The sequence below is a fragment of the Balaenoptera ricei genome, chromosome 3 (assembly GCF_028023285.1).
Source record: "Balaenoptera ricei isolate mBalRic1 chromosome 3, mBalRic1.hap2, whole genome shotgun sequence".
Taxonomy (NCBI): domain Eukaryota; kingdom Metazoa; phylum Chordata; class Mammalia; order Artiodactyla; family Balaenopteridae; genus Balaenoptera; species Balaenoptera ricei.
In genome coordinates, this window is record NC_082641.1 from 151,741,861 (window position 1) to 151,764,828 (window position 22,968).

Sequence of the window (22,968 nt, forward strand, 5' to 3'; positions counted from 1 at the left end):
AGAGAGGGAGAGGCTGGAAGCAAGAAGATATGCAGGGCAAATATTGGGATGGTAAATAGAAAATGATGAGGTCCAAGCAAGGGTTGAGAAGGTGGGAAAGGCAGAGTCAGACAGGTACATGCATGCTCTGTACAAGGTAAGTCGTCAGTGTATTTTTGATAAAGAGACTGGCATGATTTAATAACAAAGCAAGTGGGGAGGAGGAAGGAAAGAGTCAAGGCTGAGATCAGTGTTACATGCCTGGATGTCTGAGAGTGATGATACTATTGGCAGAATAGGAATGTTTGGGTGGGGAGGTGGCATGTTGTGTCTGAGGTCATGGGATGCAAGTGATCCAGGGAAATACCTGGATCTCAGATGGTAGGGATGGTGAACTGGTGTGTTTAGGATGAAGAGGTAGATTCGGGAGTCCTCTAGAGAAGACTTTTGAGGCACTGAGAGTAGAGATGGTCTTTGTGATGATAGGTTTGCACAGAGGCATCCATTTACTGGATGACCTTGGACAACTCTCATCCTTGCTGAACTTCTTAAATTAACGTACAAGTGGTTAGACAGAGGGTGGGGGGGTGCTAATAACGCTAATACTAACCCTAATTACTTCACCAGGTTTTGTTAAATGACAAGGTATAGCAGTGTTTCTGTAAACAATTACATCAAATATAAACTGTGAATATTTGTTGCCAGGAGTAATCAAAGGTGGCTGGGGTTAGAAATGCATTCTTTGGTTTTATCTAAAACTGTCTCATGCTCTTATTCTTGTGCTTTGAACAACTTACTTGCCAGGTATCAAGGCTGCAGAAAGACCCTACTAGTATCTTAACTGTCAGTAGTTTTCAGAAATAAAAACTCTTCCCATTCACCTCATGCTGATCTAGAAACCTGCTTTAATGATCTTTCTTATTGGTTCCCAAAGTGGTTTAAATAAGCTCTTGTGTGTTGTCTCTGTAGCCCAAAGATTAACGTTGGGCCAAAGCCTTTGGAAAAGAATGGAATAAAATTCTCTGAGAGGGCTTGTGTCTTTATCTAAGACAGCATTCCAAGGAGAGATCACTTTTGAGATTTAGTATATTTTCTTAGCTCCTCAGGATCCTCAGAAAAATGTGGTTTTAATTATTTAATTAAAATATTGTGGCCAACCTAATTTACCCCCTTATTTTTTAAACTCTGAGTGTGAGGATAAAAAGAGACTATTGGGTTGACCCAGGGATAAAGAGTTCACAAGGTGTTATGGCAGAAGGATCCATATCCAGATTGTATTAACATCTAATTAAGATAACCATCTAGATTGAAATTTACTTGTTTTTCAAATTTTGGAGTCTAGAGAACTGCTGTTGAAGGGCAGAGAGTAGCGATTTGTCTGCAGTCATGTTCACAGGATGTATATTACATGATGAAGGGAGAACGCAGCCCCCGCCTTTTCTCTGATGCCTTCCTTGCATAGTCAGTCTCTTCCTCCTCAATGGTTTGGAGATTTGGGGATCTCTGATTTCTGCTGTACCATGAAACAGGTAGTGGCTTGATTTAGTAAGCATCTGAAGGTTTGTTTTGTTCAACTCTTGCTGAGTAGTTTTCAGAAGGAAAGGAATTGTTGAGTGGGACATTTGAAGTATAGCAGTTTGGATGGAGTGTGTGGGGGTCCTTCCTCCTTCCCTCCCCCCTTCCCTATCTTTCATCTTGGGGATTAAATCTCAGGAGAAATGACTGATTTAAATTAGGGGTCAGGACAATTACCACCTACAGAGAGAGAACCCAAGAATTCTGCCACCTGAAAGAAATGATGAACATGAACCAGCAGAGTTTAGGAAAGATCAAAATAAACCATGATATATAACAGTATAAATGTGTTGGCCTGTCGTACCACAAACTTTTTTTTTTTTTTTTAATTTCCTTGTGGTGAATTCCTTGGCGGTCCAGTGGTTAGGACTCCGTGCTTCCACTGCAGGGGGCACGGGTTCAATTCCTGGTCAGGGAACAAAAACAAAGATCCTGCAAGCCATGCACGGCATAGCCAAAAATAATAATAATAAAAATTTTCCTTGTGGTAAAGTAAACATAAAATTTGCCATTTAAACCATATTGTGTACAATTCAGTGGCATTCAGTGCATTGACAGTTTTGTATAACCATCACCACTGTTCTGAAATATCCAGAATATTTTCACCACCCCAAACAGAAACTGTACTCTCCCAGCCTCTGGTAACCTCTCTTCTCTTTCTGTTTCCATGAATTTGCCTATTCTGGTACTTCATATAAGTGGAATCGTATAATATTTGTCTTTTCTATCTGATTTATTTCATTTAGCATAATGTTTTCAAGGTTCATCCATGTTGTAGCATGTATCAGAATTTCATTCCTTTTTATTACTGGATAATGTTCCAGTGTGTGTATATACCACATTTTGTTTATCTTTTCATCTGTCAGTGACCACTAGGGTTGTTTCCACCTTTTGGCTATTGTGAATAATGCTGCTGTGAACATGGGTGTACACGTATCTGTTTGAGTTCCTGCTTTCAATTCCTTTGGGTATATATCCAGAAGTGGAATTGCTAGATCATGTAGTAATTCTGTGTTTAACTTTTTGAGGAACTACTAAACTGTTTCTCAGCTGTATTGTTTTACATTCCCACCAGCAATGCACAAGGTTTCTGATTTTTCCATATCCTCACCAACACTTGTTATTTTCTCTTATTTGGATGATAGCCATCCTGATGGGTATGTCAAAAAATTTTAACATCTACTCTGATGATTCAGAAGTGCTGCTTACTATTGTGAGAAACCAGTTCCCTCAAGATAGTAAAAGGGAGCAGTGGCCTAAGGCAGTGACGTATAAAAGAGGAGCTTCAGGGATTCTAGCCATCATATGCAGTATGTGCTTTTGCATAGACATTTTTATTTATTAAGCGGTTTATATTTTTCTTGATGTCAACCTTTTTTTTTGTAAAATATGTGGACTCTTAGGGATCAGCTGAAACCCTCAGATTTGGAAGGGGCACAATTTAGGAGCCCTTGGATATGTGTGAGCTGCCGGGCCACACCAGTCAGCTCTCGGATTTGGCTTTTAAAGTTTGGATTAGTGTTGTGAGCAGTCCTGGGGATGAACCTTTGTAAGAAGTCCTTTGACCTTTCCTATCATTTTACTTGATCTTTTGCCTTGCCTAATGTACATAGTAAGCCTCAACATATTTTCAAACGGAGAACCAAAAAAACATAGGGTAGGACCTGGTGGAAAGGGCCATGAAAGAGATTGAAGCTGTGGCTCTCTTCAGGTGGTACCACCGTTGCTGCTCATAAATAAATCATTTGCCCCATCTCATTGCTTTAGAGAGGTAGTTCTCTGTTACTTCAGTGTCTTCCTGCCCCTAGGAGCTGTTGTTGAATAGTTTTGAATGAGCCCAGGTACAGAAAATCTATTGGTAAATATTGTTTCTAGTGGACCACAGTCTTCTTCCCCTTGAAAGGCTCACAAAACTGTATTGGGACTGGTGAGCCAGAGCTGTGAATAAGAAAGTAGTAACTAGGGGAATTAATTTAGCCTTTCCCCTAGCTGTTGTCGTTGGGTTTTTGGTTTTTCGGAATAACTACCAGTCCTTGAGGTCAGTTTGAGGGCAGGGTGGAGGATTTTTTGATCAAATAAGTTTGAGTAATGAGATCTGCTCTGTTCACCTATTGGGGATTTATAATGCACATTAGCACCTAGCATCTTAAAGTTTCCAAGAAATTCTGCATAAAGGCAGTATAACAGTTTGGTTAACGTGGTGCTTTCCTAACCTCACAACCCTTTTGTTGAATAACCATGTAACATTCCTAGGGACAAATATTTCTCAGGTCACACATTGGGAAATTAGATCATTAACTTTTTATGTACTTTAATATCAAAAACCTTGAATAAAATATGGATATTCTTGAGCCCACAGAAGTATGAAGGCATCCCCAAAAAGCATGTTGTTACACCTTCCTCCTCAGTGTCACTTGGCCATCTAAGTATTAATGTGCCTTTTGTATATGGTTCCCTGGTATAGGAGGTAGTTTTGTTTGTTTGTTTGTTTTAATTCATTTATTTATTTATTTTTGGCTGCGTTGGGTCTTCATTGCTGCACGCGGGCTTTCTCTGGTTGCGGTGAGCGAGGGCTACTCTTCATTGCGGTGCACGGGCTTCTCATTGCGGTGGCTTCTCTTGTTGCGGAGCACGGGCTCCAGGCGTGCAGGCTTCAGAAGTTGTGCCACGCTGGCTCTAGAGCGCAGGCTCAGTAGCTCTGGCGCACGGGCTTAGTTGCTCTGCGGCATGTGGGATCCTCCCAGACCAGGGCTCGAACCCGTGTCCCCTGCATTGGCAGGCATATTCTTAACCACTGCACCACCAGGGAAGCCCTAGGAGGAAGTTTTGGAGCAGTGTGTCATTATGGAAGATTCTGTGTAATGGTAACTGCTGTAGAAGTCCTTATTCTTTTTCCCTTCCACTTTCGGGTGGGGAATTTTGCTCTTCTTGGTTGTTTCACAATAAATGTTTGCAACAGTACCAAGCATTTCTGGAAAATGGGTGCAAAATGTTGAGGATGAGGATAGTTGGTGTTGTGACCTTTAGTCATTAGTTTTAGAGACTGGGAGAGTTTATCACTGAAAGGAGGTTCTACTGCTTGGGGTAGAATTGGCCCTCCCCCATCCTGTTTGCTGCCACCTAAGAGACTAGGAGAAGCAACTAAGGACCTTTATCCCAGGAGAGCGAGCTCAACCCTCTATATGGTGGATACCCTCTTTTTGGGAATTGGTGTCTTTAAAATATACAGCTTTGGGGACTTCCCTGGTGGCTCAGTGGTTAAGAATCTGCCTGCCAATGCAGGGAACACAGGTTCAAGCCCTAGTCCGGGAAGATCCCATATGCCGCAGAGCAACTAAGCCCGTGTGCCACAACTGCTGAGCCCACATGCCACAACTACTGAAGCCCGTGCGCCTAGAGCCCATGCTCTGCAACAAGAGAAGCCACCGCAATGAGAAGACTGTGCACCGCAATGAAGAGTAGCCCCCGCTTGCCACAACTAGAGAAAGCCCGTGGGCAGCAATGAAGACCCAGTGCAGCCAAAAATTAATTAATTAATTAAAAAAAATAAAATAATAAAATAAAATATACAGCTTTGTTGCCAACAGCTGTCACAGATGTTGAGTTTTTGAGCTGGAATAGCTGTGGGAGAAAAGAATGTGTTGGCAAAATACACCTATTGATAATAATCACCTTTCAGATTTAGTTCATTGCTACATCCTAATTTAATATTTCATTCAATTCTCATAACACCTCTACTACATAGTTAAGGGATAATAATTGTAATTCCTCAGTCTGGGAGCTAAAGCATAACATTTAACTAACTTGCTCTAATTCATAAGGCCGTTTAGTGTTTGGTTTTTTTTTTTTTTATTCAAGTATAGTTAATCTACAGTGTTGTGTTAGTTTCAAGTGTACAGCAAAGTGATTCAGTTATACATGTATATATAATACCCTTTTTCAGATTCTTTTCCCTTATAGGTTATTACAAGATATTGAGTATCATTCCCTGTGCTATACAGTAGGTCCTTGTTGGTTATCTCCTTTATATATAATAGTGTATATGTTAATCCCAAACTGCTAATTCATCTACCCCACCCCCTGCTATCCCCTTTCATGACCATAAGTTTGTGTTCTATGTCTGAGTTTATTTCTGTTTTGTAAATAAGTTCATTTGTGTCATTTTTTTAGATTCCACAAATAAGTGATTATCATATGGTATTTTTTTTCTCTGTCTGACTTACTTCACTTAATATGATAATCTCTAGGTCCATCCATGATGCTGCAAATGGCATTATTTCATTCTTTTTTATGGCTGAGTAATACTCCATTGTGTGTGTGTGTGTGTGTGTGTGTGTGTATATCTATATAGCTATATAGATATCTATATATCTATATAGCTATATAGATATCTATATATCTATATAGCTATATAGATATCTATATATCTATATAGCTATATAGATATCTATATATCTATATAGATATATAGATATATACTACATCTTTATCCATTCCTCTGTCAGTGTATATTTAGGTTGCCTTCATGTCTTGGCTACTGTAAATAGTGCTGCAGTGGACATTGGGGTGCATGTATGTTTTCAAATTAGAGTCTTCTCCAGATACATGCCCAGGAGTGGGACTGCTGGATCATATAGTAACTCTATTTTTAGTTTTTTAAGGAACCTCCATGCTGTTCTCCATAGTGGTTGCATCTATTTACACTCCCACCAACAGTGTAGGAGGGTTCCTTTTTCTCCACACCCTCTCCAGCATTTACTATTTGTAGACTTTTTAATGATAGTCATTCTGACTGGTGTGAGGTAACACCTTATTGTAGTTTTGATATGCATTTCTCTAATAATCAGTGATATTGAGCGTCTTTTCATGTGCCTCTTGGCCATCTGCCTGTCCTCTTTGGAGAAATGTCTGTTTAGATCTTTTGCCTATTTTTTCACTGGGTTGTTTGTTTTTTGGATATTAAGCTGTATGAGCTGTTTGTATATTTTGGAAATTAATCCTTTGTCGATGGCATCATTTGCAAATATTTTCTCCCAGTTCATAGGTTGTCTTTTCGTTTTGTTTATGGTTTTCCTTTGCTGTGCAGAAGCTTCTAAATGTAATTAGGTCCCATTTGTTTATTTTTGTTTTCATTTCCATTACTCTAGGAGACAGATCCAAAAAAATATCACTGCAATTTATGTCAAACAGTGTTCTGCCTATGTTTTCCTCTAGGGGTTTTATAGTATCCAGTCTTACATTTAGGTCCTTAATCCATTTTGTGTTTATTTTTGTGCATGGCTTTTAGAGAATGTTCTAATTTCATTCTTTTACATGTAGCTGTCCAGTTTTCCCAGCACCACTTATTGAAGAGACTGTCTTTTTGTCCATTGTATATTCTTGCCTCCTTTGGCATAGATTAATTGACCATAAGTGCGTGGGTTTATTTCTGGGCTTTCTGTCCTGTTCCATTGATCTATGTATCTGGGTTTTTTTTTTTCGAATACCAAACTGTTTGATGACTGTAGCTTTGTAGTGTAGTCTGAAGTCAGGGAGCGTGATTCCTCCAGCTCCATTCTTCTTTCTCAAGATTGTTTTGGCTATTTGGGGTATTCTGTGTGTCCATACAAATTAAAAAAAATTTTGTTCCAGTTTTCTGAAAAATGCCATTGGTAATTTGATAGGGACTGCATTGAATTCTGTAGATTGCTTTGGTACTATGGTCATTTTAACAATACTGATGCTTCCGATACAAGAACACTGTATATGTTTTCATTTCTTTGTATCATCTTCAATTTCTTTCATCAGCGTCTTATAGTTTTTGGAGTACAGGTCTTTTGCCTCCTTGGGTAGGTTTATTCCTAGGTATTTTATTCTTTTTGATGTGATGGTAAATGGGATTGTTTCCTTAATTTCTCTGATACTTCTTTGTTAGTGTATAGAAATGCAACAGATTTCTGTATATTAATTTTGTATCCAGCAACTTTACCAAATTCACTGATGAGCTCTAGTAGTTTTCTGGTAGCATCTTTAGGATTTTCTATGTATCTGCATATGTATCTGTATCTTCATGTCATCTGCAGACAGTGAAAGTTTTACTTCTTTTCAATTTGGATTCCTTTTATTTCTTTTCTTTTTTTTTTCTTCCTCATTGCTGTGGCTAGGGCTTCCAAAACTATGTTGAATAAAAGTGGTGAGAGTGGGCATCCTTGTCTTGTTCCTGATCTTAGAGGAAATGCTTTCAACTTTTCACCATTGAGTATGATGTTAGATGTGGGTTTGTTATATATGGCCTTTATTATGTTGAGGTTTGTTCCCACTATGCCCACTTTCTGAAGAGTTCTTATCATAAATGGATGTTGAATTTTATCAAAAGCTTTTTCTGCATCTACTGAGATGATCATATGGTTTTTATTCAGTTTGTTAATGTGGTGTATCACACTGAATTAATTTGTGGATATTGAAAAATCCTTGCATCCCTGGGATAAGTCCCACTTGATCATGGTGTGTGATCCTTTTAATGTATTGTTGGACTTCGTTTGCTACTATTTTGTTGAGGATTTTTGCGTCTATGTTCATTGGTGATACTGGCCTGTAATTTTCTTTTTTTGTGATATCTTTGTCTGGTTTTGGTATCAGGGTAATAGTGGCCTCATAGAATGAGTTTGGAAGTGTTCCTTCCTCTGCAATTTTTTTGAATAGTTTCAGAAGGGTAAGTGTTAACTCTTCTCTTAATGTTTGGTAGAATTTGCTTGTGAAGCCATCTGGTCCTGGACTTTTGCTTGTTGGGAGTTTTTTAACTAGTGATTCAATTTCAGTACTGGTAATTAGTCTGTTCATGTTTTCTATTTCTGTCTGGTTCAGTTTTAGGAAATTGTACCTTTCTAAGAATTTGTACATTTCTTCTAGGTTGTCCATTCTATTGGTGTACAGTTGCTCATGGTCGTCTCTTATCCTTTGTATTTCTGTGGTGTTGGTTGTAACTTTTCCTTTTTCATTTCTGACTTTATTGATTTGGGCCCTCTCCTTTTTTTCTTTTTCTTTTTAAAAATTAATTAATTTATGGCTGCTTTGGGTCTTTGTTGCTGCGTGTGGACTTGCTCTAGTTGCCTCGAGTGGGGGCTACTCTTCGTTGCAGTGCGTGGGCTTCTCAGTGTGGTAGCTTCTCTTGTTGCAGAGCATGGGGTCTAGGTGCGCGGCTTCAGTAGTTGTGGCACATGGGCTCAGTAGTTGTGGCTTGCGGGCTCTAGAGCACAGGCTCAGTAGTTGTGGCGCACGGGCTTAGTTGCTCCACGGCGTGTGGGATCTTCCCAGACCAGGGCTTGAACCCGTGTCCCCTGCGTTGGCAGGTGGATTCTTAACCACTGCGCTTCCAGGGAAGTCCCTCCCTTTTTTCTTGATGAGTCTGGCCAAAGGTTTATCAATTTTGTTCATCTTTTCAAAGAACCAGCTTTTAGTTTGTTGGTCTTTTCTATTGTTTTCTTAGTCTCTATTTCATTTACTTCTTCTGATCTTTATGCGTTCTTTCCTTCTACTAACTTTGAGTTTTGTTTGTTCTTCTTTAGTTGCTTTAGGCATAAAGTTAGGTGGTTTGTTTGAGATTTTTCTTGTTTCCTGAGGTAAGCTTTATTGCTATAAACTTCCCTCTTAGTATTACTTTTGCTGCATCTCATAGGTTTTGGATTGTTATGTTTTCATTTTCATTTGTCTCTAGGTATTTTTTTATTTCCTCTTTGATTTCTTCAGTGATCCATTGGTTGTTTAGTAGTGTATTGTTTAACCTCCACATGTTTGTGTTTTTTGCAATTTTTTTCATGTAGTTGATTTCTGGCCTCACAGTGTTGTGGTCAGAAAAGATGGTTGATACAGTTTCAGTTTTCTTAAATTTACAGAGGCTTGCTTTTGTTGCCCAGCGTGTGATCTGTCCTGGAGAATGTTCCATGTGCACTTGAGAAGAATGTGTATTCTGCTGCTTTCGGATGGAATGCCCTATAAATATCAGCTAAGTCCATCTGGTCTAATGTGCCATTTAAGGCCTGTGTTTCCTTATTGCTTTTCTGTCTGGATGATCTATCCATTGATGTAAGTGGGGTGTTAAAGTCCCCCACTGTTGTGTAACACTGTTGTGTAACATTTGCTTTATATATTGAGGTGCTCCTATGTAGGGTGCATATATATTTACAATTGTTATATCTTCTTCTTGGATTGATCCTTTGACCATTATGTAGTGTCCTTTTTTGTCTCTTATAACAGTCTTTATTTTAAAGTCTATTTTGCCTGATGTAAGTATTGCAACTTTGGCTTTCTTTTGCGTTCCATTAGCATGCAATACCTTTTTCCATCCCCTCACTTTCAGTCTGTATGTGTCTCTAGATCTGAAGTGAGTCTCTTGTAGGCAGCAAATATATGGGTCTTGTTTTTGTATCCATTCAGCCAGTATGTGTCTTTTGGTTGGAGCATTTAGTTCATTTACATTTAAGGTAGTTATCGATATGTATGTTCCTATTGCCATTTTGTTAATTGTTTTGGATTTGTTTTTGTAGGTTTTTTCCCCCCATTCTTTGTTTTCTTGTTGTGATTTGGTGACTAACTTTAGTGTTATGTTTGGATTTCTTTTTTTGTTTTGCATGTATATCGATTATGCATTTTTATTTTGCGGTTACCATGAAGTTTTTGTATAGGAGTCTATATGTGCTTATTTTAAGTTGCTGATCTCTTAATTTCAAACGCATTTTAGATACCCTGAATTTGTATTCTCCTCCCCTGATGATTACTGTTTTTGATTTTATATTTTACATCTAGTTGTTTTGTGTATCCCTTAACTGCTTATTGTTGGATACAAATGATTTTACTATTTTTTTAAAAATTTGTTTATTTATTTATTTTGGGCTGCGTTGGGTCTTCGTTACTGTGCACGGGCTTTCTCTAGTTGTGGCGACCAGGGGCTACTCTTCTTTGCAGTGCACAGCCTTCTCACTGCGGTGGCTTCTCTTGTTGCAGAGCATGGGCTCTAGGCGCACAGGCTTCAGTAGTTGTGGCGCACGGGCTTAGTTGCTCCGCGGCACATGGGATCTTCCTGGACCAGGGCTCGAACCCATGTCCCCTGCATTGGCAGGTGGATTCTTAACCACTGCACCACCAGGGAAGTCCAGATTTTACTACTTTTATCTTTTAACCTCCCTACTAGCTTTGTGTGTGGATGATTTCCTACCTTTATTGTGTGTTTGCCTTTCTCAGTGAGATTTTCTGTTTTGTAATTTTCTTGTTTCTAGTTGTGGTCTTTTCTTTTCCACCTAGAGCAGTCCCTTTAGCATTTGTTGTAAAGCTGGTTTGGTGGTGCTGAAATCTTTTAGCTTTTGCTTGTCTGTAAAGCTTTTGACTTCTCTATCAAAATTGAAAGAGAGCCTTGCTAGGTAGAGTATTCTTGGTTGTAGGTTTTTCTCTTTCATCACTTTAAGTATATTGTGCCACTCCTTTCTGGCCTGCAGAGTTTCTGCTGAAAAATCAGCTGATAGCCTTATGGGAGTTCTCCTGTTTGTTATTTGTTGCTTTTCCCTTGTTGCTTTTAATGTTCTCTCTTTATATTTAATTTTTGTCCTTTTGATTACAGTGTGTCATGGTGTATTCCCCTGTGGGTTAATTCTGTATGGGACTCTGCACTTCCTGGACTTGGGCGACTATTTCCTTTCCCAGGTTAGGGAAGTTTTCAGCTATTATCTCTTGAGATATTTTCTCAGGTTCTTTCTCTCTTTCTTCTCCTTCTGGGACCCCTATAATGTGAATATTAGCATGCTTGACGTTGTCCCAGAGGTTTCAAGCTGTCCTCATTTCTTTTCATTCTTTTTTCTTTTTTTGGTTTGGCAGCAGTGATTTCCACTATTCTGTATTCCAGCTCACGGATCCATTCTTATCCTTCATTTAGTCTACTGTTGGTTCCTTTTAGTGTGTTTTTCATTTCAGTTATTGTATTCTTTAATTTTGTTTGTTTCCCTGGTGGGTGAGATTGGTCCAGGGGCTTGTGCAGGCTTCCTGGTGGGAGGGGCCCATGCCTGCCTCCTGGTAGGTGGAGCTGGGTCTTTGTATTCTGATGGGCAGGGCCATGTTTAGGGCTGTGTTTAGAGGCAGCTGTGGATAGGAAGTCTTTAGGCAACCTGTCTGCTGACTGGTAGGGCTGTGTCCACACCCAGTTTGTTGCTTGGCCTGAGGTATCCCAGCACTGGAGCCTACAGGCTGTTGGGTGCGACCAGGTCTTGGTGCCAATATATTAGCCTCCCCCATGTATCTGCCACCAGTGTCTACGTCCCCAGGGTGGGCCACAGCTGCCCCCCACCTTCCCAGGAGACCCTGCAAGACCAACAGGTAGGTCTGGCCCAGGCTCCTGTGAAATTACTGCTTTTGTCTTTGGTCCTGGTGTGCGTGAGATTTTGTGTGCCCCCTTTAAGAATGAAGTCTTATTTCATCCTGTGGAGCTTCCGCAATCAAGCCCCACTGGCCCTCAAAGCTAAATGCTCTAGGGGCTCCTGTTCTGTTGCCACACCCCCAGACTGGGGGCCCTGATATGGGGCTCAGAACTCTTACTCCTGTGGGGAAACCTCTATAATATAATTATTCTCCATTTTGGGGTTCACCTACCTGGGAGATATGGGATTTGATTATATTGTAAGTCCACACCTCCTACCAGTCTCATGGTTCTATCTTTGTGTCTTTAGCTGTAGAGGATCTTTTCTGGTAGGTTTCAGTCTTTTTCAACAATGATTGTTCTGCAGATTGTTGTGATTTTGGTGTGCTTGTGAGAGTTGATGAGCTTAAGGTCCTTCTACTTTGCCATCTTGGCCACTCTCCTATTTAGTTTTAATTATGGAATCAAAACTGGAATCCAGGTCTCTTGTCCTCCAAACAAGTGCTCTTTTTGCTAACTGCATTGACAAATTTGTTTCGATGCCAAGTGTTTAAAATAATGTTTTACATAAATATTTTTATTTGTATGGAAGTTTTATGGCTTAGGAAATTTGGTAGCCAGGGGTAATATTATTTTCTTTACATGGATGAGAAAAATGAGTTTTAGAAAGATTGACCTACCCAATATTGTCGAGTTTGCAAGTGAGAGCAGTGACTAGAACTTAGCCCTTTTTTTGTCCAGTGTTTTCCTGATAAACCAAGCTGTTGGTACATGGTGTCTATAGTGGTTGCCAATAAATATATGCCAAAGTATATATGTAGAAGAGAACTCAATCTCTTCTTGATTCTTCAACCCTGTTGCTAGAAAGGATAAGTTTCAGGTTTTAGAGAGTATCAAACTTTTCTCCCAGATCCAAGGTTATAGACCAGGATTATACTAGTCCACTTTGTTGAATGCATCACTTGAATAATTTGGTTTTTGGGGGGGGTCTAAGTAATAGGTCTGGAAAAGGCAACTGACCTTGTTTCTCACAGGAATCATGGGAAGAGTTAGGACTGAGAGTACGTGTCGGCAGTATGTCCAAGGAGGAATTGGGCCAGAACTAGCCTTTGGCACAAGCAGGCATCAGTCCATTTAAACTGTAGCACTGGATTGAGACACATAGTTAATTCTGTTTCTGGGCCCAGGTTGGGTACTTGAGGGTGTTTCCTAGCCTAGAACAGTGCACTGAGAATGACAGCCCACTAGAGGGAAGAGCCCAGCAAAGATCTAGGAAATGCAGATGATAGTCAATTTATTAATCTAATTGAGTAGAACAATTATTGCGTCCTTGTTGACTCTCTCTTCTTATTCGTTCAGCAAGAGGTCTCTGAAATTGATGTAATGTATCACTTCACAGGTCTATGCCAGAGAATGTGTTAACTACAGAGGGCAGTGTAGCTTAAATTGGCTCTTTACATCAGTCTAAGAAATGATACTGCATCTAGAATGAATAAGAGCAAGGAGTTCAGTTTAAAGCAGAGGTTCTCAGATTTTAGAGAGGAGCAGAATCACCCTGAGCGCTTGTTAAAACACATTACTGGGCTCTACTCTCAGAATTTCTGCTTTAGTAGGTCTGGTCTGGAGCCCAAGAATTGCATTAGTAACAGATTTCCAGGTTGATGCTGATGCTGCTGGTCCTGGGATCACACTTTGAGGACCACTTATCTAGGAAGAGATGATGAAGTGGGTATAGCTGTTTAGTTCTTCTTGATTAAAGCCTTCACAGAGGAGGGAAAGGGGAACTAACCTGTCAGTTTCTACCACAGTCAAGACCCTGTGCCAGGTGACTTGCAGTCATTTTATTTAACCCTTGAAACCACTCTGCAAAGTAGTCCTTATCCCTGTTTCCCCTCTCAAGATACACATGTTCAGAGCTTACTGGAATAATTCTTACTTCAAGGACAGATTTCACTTATAACTCGAAGAGTAATGTTGCATATACCGTTATGAACGTGATTTTATGTAATGTAGAGGATATGTTAAATTCTGTTGAATTTATTTATGGTGATACATATTCATTGCTCTTCTTGTAGATTTATGAGAGATATAAAATGTAGGTTCACTTAGCGGTAATGATTATACAGTAGATGGAATTGCTGAGACATTATGTTTTCTCATACAAAACATGAAGCGAATGGGAGGTTTATTTTAACATTAAGTAAAATACATTTTTAGATCACAGGAAGATGGGCATGTGTTAATTTTTTTTTTTTCCTTTTGGCTGTGCCACGGGGCATGTGGGATCTTAGTTCCCCAACCAGAGAATCGAACCTGCGCCCCCTGCATTGGAAGCATGGAGTCTTAACCACTGGACTGCCAGGGAAGTCCCAGGCCTATGTTAATTTTGTCAGCTTTTTTTTTTTTTTTTTTTTAATAGTGCCAGTTGGTTATTGACCAGTCCTATTGTAGAAACAAATAGAGGGAGGGATGGTGAATTTCAGAATAGTTGGTACTAAAAAATGGCCAAATTCTTGATAGTACAATCACAGTACTTATTCCTTTAAAGTGTTCTTTGTTAATGTTATTTTTGAAAGGTAAACTTGTTTTTAGTGGCTTTCAGTGAAGTTACTTCGTGTTGTTGACAGATTCGCACAGAATTATTAAAAAAACAACAACAGTGATCCAAGCAGTTGAATTGAAGGCATTCTGGGAAACCTGCTGTTTATTGTGAAAATCATCTTTGATCTTGAAATTAAAAGTAAAGCTGGAAAGGAATTTACAAACGAGAAAAAAAAGAAGTTTGGGATCGGACTCACAGGATCTGGGCTTGGAAATGCCTCAGGTAAGGTGCAGAGTTTTATATTTTCCCACTGCAGTTGGTTCAGTAAGTTCTCTGAATCTTTTTTTTTAAAGGTTAAGCTATTTGAATTTATTTATTTATTTATTTATGTTTGGCTGTGTTGGGTCTTCGTTTCTGTGCGAGGGCTTTCTCTAGTTGTGGCAAGTGGGGACCACTCTTCATCGCGGTGCGCGGGCCTCTCACTGTCGCGGCCTCTCTCGTTGCGGAACACAGGCTCCAGACGCGCAGGCTCAGTAATTGTGGCTCACGGGCCCAGTTGCTCCGCGGCATGTGGGATCTTCCCAGACCAGGGCTCGAACCCGTGTCCCCTGCATCAGCAGGCAGACTCTCAACCACTGCGCCACCAGGGAAGCCCCAAGTTCTCTGAATCTTAACACAACTTGCTATACTATCTTTTAAAGACATTTTGCTTCTGATCTCAACTGGTTTTGAATACATGTCCTTCTTTTGCTATAGCTTTGAAATTTAGTGAGGTTGACACAGGGAATGATGTGAAGAAAAAGGTGGTTAGAAGGTAGCAGAGGTGCTGGCTTTTATGGGGGCTAAACCAACTCCCCTGAAAATTAATCTGCCACAGAAAGCCCATTTCCATCCCCTCTATCTTCTTCTAGTTTCCCAATTGTTCCTTTCCCTTCATGCCCATTGAATTCAGTAAGGAGGAAATGGTGAGGGACTTCAGCCTTTCTCTCTTTCACACGCGCGCGCACACACACACACACACACACACATATACATATATACCTCTACCTCCCACAAAACGTGTCTAAGGATGACTGTATCTATTTATATTATGGTAACTATTTTGAATTGCTCAGTTCTGGTTTGAGGCAATCACTGGAACAATAAATGAAGTCCTGTTAGTCCCTATTCTGCATATCCAAACTTCTTCCCTTCCCCCTCCAGTGGTTAGGTCTTATCCCTCCCCTTTTTATGCTGGGGAGAAACCTAGAAATAATGAAAGGGCAGGGACTCTAAGGTGGCTTTATGTGGGGCCAGGCAGAACTGTGCCTCGAGCACGGGAAATCAGCAACTTGCCGAGATGGTCCAGTGATTTGGAGCCAGGCAGCAGAGGCAAAGAAAGGGGGTTTGCTAGCTGGTAGTAAAAAGACCGGTGGCCTCCCTCCACCCCAACCACTATACCAAGTGGACTGCAGATACCCATTTTGAGTTCTTTCCCATTCAAAGTTTCATTCGCTATTTATTGAATACTTGAATTTAGGTCTATAAAACACTTACTTTGAGCTTGCAACCTGGCAAGCTTGCAGAAAATTAGAGAAAGAAAAGAATGGGATGGGAAGTACCCATGAAGGAAAACATGGTGAAAGAGTGTGTGAAAAGGGGTCAGTCTGTGGTAGGTAGAAGGTATATGAATAGAGAAATATAAGCAAGTAGACTAATATAATTTTTAAAGTTTTGCCAGAAACTTGCAAGAGAAGAACAAAAAGGCAGACAGGGAATTTGTATTCTTTCCCATCTTCTTCTTTTATCCAAGTTAGATTTCAAAGTGAGGACTTAGACTTGTTTGGGTCACTTTAGTAGTCCTAGCCCAAACTTCACTCTGAAGTAATTTGTTTAGACCTTGAAATGGTAAAGGGGGGATGAAGAGAAAAGAAGGAGCATCAACTCTGGGTGCCGAGTCTTTTTTTCTCCCTTTCTTATTTATCATAGAAATTGTACCCTTCTCAGGGATCAGGATTAAGGCTACTGAGTTCATGCCCCAGTTACTGGCCTCACTCAGCAGATTTTTTGATATTTGGCTGATCCTGTCTCCATCACGTTCCTGGAGGCATTTGTTGGACTAGAGATGCCCAAATGGTCTTCCACTTGTTTTGGGAAATAAGACATTGAACTAATTTAGGAGTATAGAGACTGTCTTGCTATCTCATTTAGGAGTATAGAGACTGTCTTGCTACCTCTGCAGACCCCAAGAAATGGCAGGGGATTCTCCACTTTCTGGAGTTAGAACAGCGAGTGTTGTTAGAGATGGATTTGAAGAAATGTTACATAGCTAATAAATAAAAGTACTCATTAGGTACTACATGCTGACTCTGGTGGCTAAATAAGCTTTAGTTTTTAGAAGTTAGGTATAATTAACAATTTCCAGTCTATTCCTTTTCCAATGTTTGATGCATCTTAGTTATTGTCCTAATATAAGTCCATAGTTTAATGTTAGTTAGATATTTCAAATGTACTAAAATTAAAAAGCAGGAAAAAATACAAAATAGTTTTGAAGATAATTATTTAGTAGGTGTGGGGGTGGGGCTTGTGTGCAATAAACTGGTCTCGAAGCAGTCATTAACTTTCCAAAATTAAAATCACTCTGTTGTAGCCTAGTGTAAGCGGAATGGATCCGCCTTTTGGGGATGCCTTTCGAAGCCACACCTTTTCAGAACAGACTCTGATGAGCACAGATCTCTTAGCAAACAGTTCAGATCCAGATTTCATGTATGAACTGGTAAGTAACATTTTCTTGGATTCTGCTTTAATCGATTTGAGGTAAAGGTGTTGTATACTTTTTTTATTTATAAATGTCTAAAAAGAAAAAATGATGTAATCAGGCCAAATTTTATTCTTGTCACTGTCAGTCTGGTATTTTAGAAGGGTGTGTGAACCCATTGAAAATAGTGAGAGGAAAGGTTATCTAAATATCCTTAAGTTTAGTTTTTGACGATGAAGATAGAAGCCGTCTTTTTAATATGCCTAACTGCTAAAGGACTTTGCAGCTGGGATATTTAGGAATGATAACATTGAGCAAGGCAGATGACACAGAGAATGTGAGACAAAGGTAGCAATTCCAAGCAACATCTGAATATACTAATCATTTATTCTCGAGGTAATTGGACACTTAAGATTCTTAAGAAAAAGACTTTAAGAATAATTTAAATTACATGCAACTTAAGAAACATGGAGGTATATAAAAACTGGAAAACTAACACAAATCTGTTAATTTGCTAAAAATTATTGAGTTGTACACTAAAGAGAGGTGAATTTTGTGGTATGTAAACTATACTTCAGTAAAGCTGTTAAAACACACAGAGACATACATGCAACCAAAAAAAAAAAAAAAACCAAAACCCCACAAACAAATGGAGAAATCAAAACAGAACAAAAACAAACTGGAAAACTGAAAATTTCCTCATTTTCTTCCTGAGCCTCCACCCACCAAACCTTTTCCCCAGAGATAATTACCACTAACAGAGTTTTTCTATGCATATATAAATATATGAATATTTAAAATTGGATGACATATCATTGATACGGTATTCTGTAACTTAACTCTTTTTAACATAAAAACGTGGTAAGTGGCCTTTCATCCTAGTACATTAGAGCTTAACTGCATTCCTTTTAATGGCTGCATAGTCTTACTGACATTTAAAAAATCATCTCTCTACTCATGAGGAGTTAAAGTACTTTCCCATGCCCAAGAGTTGTTAACAGGTCTTACCAAAGATCTTATCTTTCTGTGGCTGAGTTGCACCTCTCTTTGGATTGCTCTTCACCTCTATGTTTAAATTCTCACTTAAGAAGACATATTCTGTGATGAAGGTAAGGCCTTCGTTATTTGCTTTATAACTGAAGCTTGTTTCTGAGAAGGTCCCAAAATCCTTCTAAGTTAAAGATCAGGAAATGTAAACTTTTTTTCGGGAAGAGTGTTTACAGTGAAGTTCAAGAGCCCTGAACCATACCTAAGTTTCTCAGGGGACATATTTTCCCTTTTTTTTTTTTCCTTGCCCGAGGAAATGATATTAAATGGAATGGTAGAGTGTCATGTAAGTAGTCTTTATCGTAAAAGCAGACCAGAGGTTGAGTACTGATTTATCAATTTGATACATGAAAGTGAGTATGGAGGTAAATAACTCTTTCCTCAATTACGGTATGTGATTTTTTTTTTTTTTTTAAACCTTTCTCAGGATAGAGAGATGAACTACCAGCAAAATCCTAGAGACAACTTCCTTTCTTTGGAGGACTGCAAAGACATTGAAAATCTGGAGTCTTTCACAGATGTCCTGGATAACGAGGGTGCTTTAACCTCAAACTGGGAACAGTGGGATACATACTGTGAAGACTTAACGAAGTACACCAAACTAACCAGCTGTGACATCTGGGGAACAAAAGAAGTGGATTACTTGGGTCTTGATGACTTTTCTAGCCCTTACCAAGATGAAGAGGTCATAAGTAAAACTCCAACTTTGGCCCAGCTTAATAGTGAGGACTCTCAGTCTGTTTCTGATTCCCTTTATTACCCTGATTCACTTTTCAGTGTCAAACAAAATCCCTTGCCCTCATCATTCCCTGGTAAAAAGATCGCAAGCAGAGCAGCTGCTCCTGTGTGTTCTTCTAAGACTCTTCAGGCTGAGGTCCCTTTGTCAGACTGTGTCCAAAAAGCAAGTAAACCCACTTCAAGCACACAAATCATGGTGAAGACCAACATGTATCATAATGAAAAAGTGAACTTTCATGTTGAATGTAAAGACTATGTGAAAAAGGCAAAGGTAAAGATCAACCCAGTGCAGCAGAGCCGGCCTCTATTGAGCCAGGTTCATGCAGATTCAGCAAAGGAGAACACCTGCTACTGTGGAGCCGTAGCCAAAAGACCAGAGAAAAAAGGGACGGAGCCTCTGCAGGGCCATGCCACTCCAGCTTTGCCTTTTAAAGAAACCCAGGAACTATTACTCAGTCCCCTGCCCCAGGAGGGGCCTGTGTCAATTGCAGCAGGAGAGAGTAGCAGCCTTTCTGCCAGCACATCGGTCTCAGATTCATCCCAGAAAAAAGAAGAGCACAATTATTCCCTTTTTGTGTCCGACAACTTGGGTGAACAGCCAACCAAATGCAGTCCTGAAGAAGACGAGGAGGACGAGGAAGATGTTGACGATGAGGACCATGATGAAGGATTTGGCAGCGAGCACGAACTTTCTGAAAACGAGGAAGAGGAAGAAGAGGAAGAGGATTATGAAGATGACAAGGATGATGACATCAGTGACACTTTCTCTGAACCAGGTATTGTAGTGCTTGGAGGCTTACTGAATTGACTTTTTGCTACTCTCTTGAAATAGAAAGTTTTGCTGTGGATGCTTTCTTTGTCTTAGTCTGGGGATTAAATGACTTAGTATCTTGACTTGGATATGTAATTGCTTTTATCTATTCAAACAGCTCTAAAATAATCACTCTTGCTCATGTGTAGTTCATATGCTGATTCCTCGAGGGCTTCTTCTTAATTTATCTTATGTTAAGTGATCTGTCACTCTCTTGAGCAGCTGTGCAAAGATGCCAATATTGATTGGTTTAAAAAATATTCCTCTTTCTGCATGTGTCCCTCTGTTATAATTGAGGTGTGTTTGGAGTCCCTAGAATGGTGAACCAAGCAATGATGGTTTATATTACTCATCCCTAATAACCAACAAAGCCTACTTAATGAATAATGTAAAAGAGAGCTTTTTCTTTGTGTCTGCTGCATCTTTCATTTGCACAGTATTTTTCCATTGAAGAAAAATACATGCTATAATTTAATGAGCATGAAGGAGTCTCTGCTCTATTTATATACAGTGCATATAAAAAAAAGGGAGAAAGAAAATGAAACCTGTGGGGAACTGGTTCACTTCAGTATGTACATGGTTGGGCTCTTGCCACTGTTGGCTTGTGCAGTTTATTTATGAAAATGGTGTTGCCAAGTGGCACACAGTTAAATGCACAAAGAAGTGAAGATCTTCACATTTAAGCGAAAGTTATTTTCTTCAAAAATAATGTTGGTACTATAACTTCTACATAAAAGACCAAGTTATTAAGAAAAATATAAATTGTCAAAGAGAGCCCTTTCATTGTTGGAATTTCGGGCAGTATAAACATTGATATTTAATTTTCAGAAAGGTTTTTCAGCCATAGTAGCTATATTGTAGCCAGTGAAGCATATTATTGCCCAGAGACTTTCCTCTTAGTGAAATCTTTCTATTGCACAAATGATTTATGCATTTGATACAATTAAGTTGTTTGACTTGAGTGGATTTTCAAGTAAGGAAAAGGTGGAGGAAAAGGGTTTATGCCTTTTCTTTGGTTTACTTTAGCACTCAGTATAGTCTAGACAGAACAATTGTCTTTTCTACTTAGCAGGAAAACTTTTCTCTCAACAAGTTAATGAAATCTGCTTTGAGGTGTTTCAAACTATCTTTGCAGTTAGCAGTAAGTTATATAGCTCCCTCCCATAGGGAGACCAGAGTGCTCTCCATGAGTGGTCCTTAAAACCTGACAGGTCAGTCCTATTGTTTTGAGTCCCATATTTAGAATTAGGGTAGGAGGGAAGGTAAGGGTTGAGACAAGGAGTGATAACTAGGGTGATAACTAGGAAGTGGAAAGTGTGGGGAAGAAAATGCCTTTACCAGCTGGTGCTAAAAGGAATATATAAATCTGAGGGAGTCGGTAAATCCCACTATCAAGCAAGGCAGGCAAGGACTATACTGTTTATTCCACTTCTGGTTGTAGTTTTGCTTTTCTTTGACTTTTTTTTTTTGGTGGGATCTTAGTTCCCTGACCATGGATTGAATCTGGGCCTCGACAATGAGAGTGTGGAGTCCTAACCACTGGATTGCCAGGGAATTCCTGCTTTTCCTTGACTTTTAACTCCAGTTTAAGTTCATCCTTGATCTTTTGACTTGATTTCACGTGGATAAATGTGTTGAGAGATGAGTAGGTCCATGAAGAGAAACCACTTGATAAGTTGACCCTCATTTCCATTTTCTCAGCCTTTTGACTCTCGTCGGGGGTGGGGGGGAGAGCCCTGATTTGTGAGTTTGTTGGTGTTAAGCAACCAACAGTGCTTTAAACAGAGATGTGTTAGCTGGCATTTGGCAGGGTGAAGCCCTCCTCTTGGCACTATTTAACAATGCTAAATGTTTGGATGGCATTTAATTCACTCACTTCCAGTTGACTTGAAGTAAAACCTCTTTGGTTAGTATTACTTGGACACTTCTCACAAATGTCAACGAATGACATGCTTTATCCACAAATCAATGATATTTTATGGTATTTTGGGGGCTTATTCACATTTGCTAATGAAAATTTCCCTTCTTCTTGGAAGAAAGAGCTAAACAAGTGACTTTAAGAATACAAATGTGAGTTATTGGTGAGAGGCAAGAAGAAATTCTTTGAAGCAGAAAAGTGGGATAGTTATAGTTTCTTCAGAGTGCTAGTTTTAGAGTGGGTTGATTGGTTTAATTTGCAGCAGTTTACAAAGGCCCTTTTGTGATGACTAGCTCCCTTGATGCTGTTTCTTGGCAGTTGGCTACAACAGTGCCTGAGCCTACAAAGCTCCAGGAAAGGTGTAAAATGGAGTTTCAGTCTCTACTCTGGACTTGCTCCCAAGTTTTAATAGAGCCTATTCTGTGGACAGGCTACAACTGTTTGGGGTCATGGAATTACATGGTTGTAAGGCTAAGAATTAGGCCCCCAGAATGAGAGTTTATTTTGTAATCCCTACTAAGGATTTTCATGATTGACTTTACCAGCTTAATGGTAGTAATCTGCACTAACTAAAGATGTGTGATCAGAATTTTAGGCCTTTTTGACTATGTTTTGGTAACTGTGTCAGAAAGGAATGAGTTAGATCAATATGGTGATCCAGCAAATGAAAAGAAAATGGAAAAGGCTCCATGGGAAATGTTACATTAAACAAATCATTTGTTTAAAAAAAATTGTGGGGAGGTGCCTAATTTTGTGTTAGGCACTGTGTGTACTAGATTTTTGGCTATGCAGAGATGAACAAAATAGACATGATCCTTATCTTCATGCAACTTAGAGTTGAGTGGGTTTATTTACTGTCATGATTTCTCGGTCTTCTGATCTTATGTGTACTGTGACTTGGCAAGAGAAAGATTCAGGACAAGAGTTTCTTAAAATTTATTTGACCACAGAACCCACTTGGGATTGAAGACATATTTTATAGTAATAGTGTTCCTCAGAACACACTTCGAGAAATATTTAATCACCTTAAATGCAAGACCGGTGATCTGGGAATATAATTTTCCTGCATTCTACTTGATCACAGTAGTCTCTGTATTGAAAGGCAGATGATTTTAACAAATCCATTTTGTGTGTGTGTGTGTGTGTGTGTGTGTGTTATTGTGAGTTCATGGTGTATGCTATTAGAAAATACTAAAATATTAGGTCAAAGAAAACTGATAACCCTTAAATACTTTTTTTGGGA

General features: G+C 39.4%; 1 protein-coding gene across 4 annotated transcripts in view; it reads left to right on the forward strand.

Moving 5' to 3' along the window:
- The window catches only part of CREBRF (CREB3 regulatory factor), a 71,947-nt gene that overhangs the window by 17,011 nt on the left and 31,968 nt on the right, over positions 1-22,968 (forward strand). For 3 of the 4 annotated variants that reach the window (XM_059917687.1, XM_059917686.1, XM_059917688.1), the window contains exons 2-4: positions 14,560-14,756; positions 17,104-17,229; positions 18,686-19,772. In XM_059917687.1, the coding sequence (XP_059773670.1) occupies positions 14,748-14,756; positions 17,104-17,229; positions 18,686-19,772 (1,222 nt within the window). In that variant the 5' untranslated portion in view covers positions 14,560-14,747. Of the gene's footprint in view, positions 1-14,559; positions 14,757-17,103; positions 17,230-18,685; positions 19,805-22,968 lie in introns of those variants that run through there. The other variant, XM_059917689.1, reaches the window with a different exon arrangement.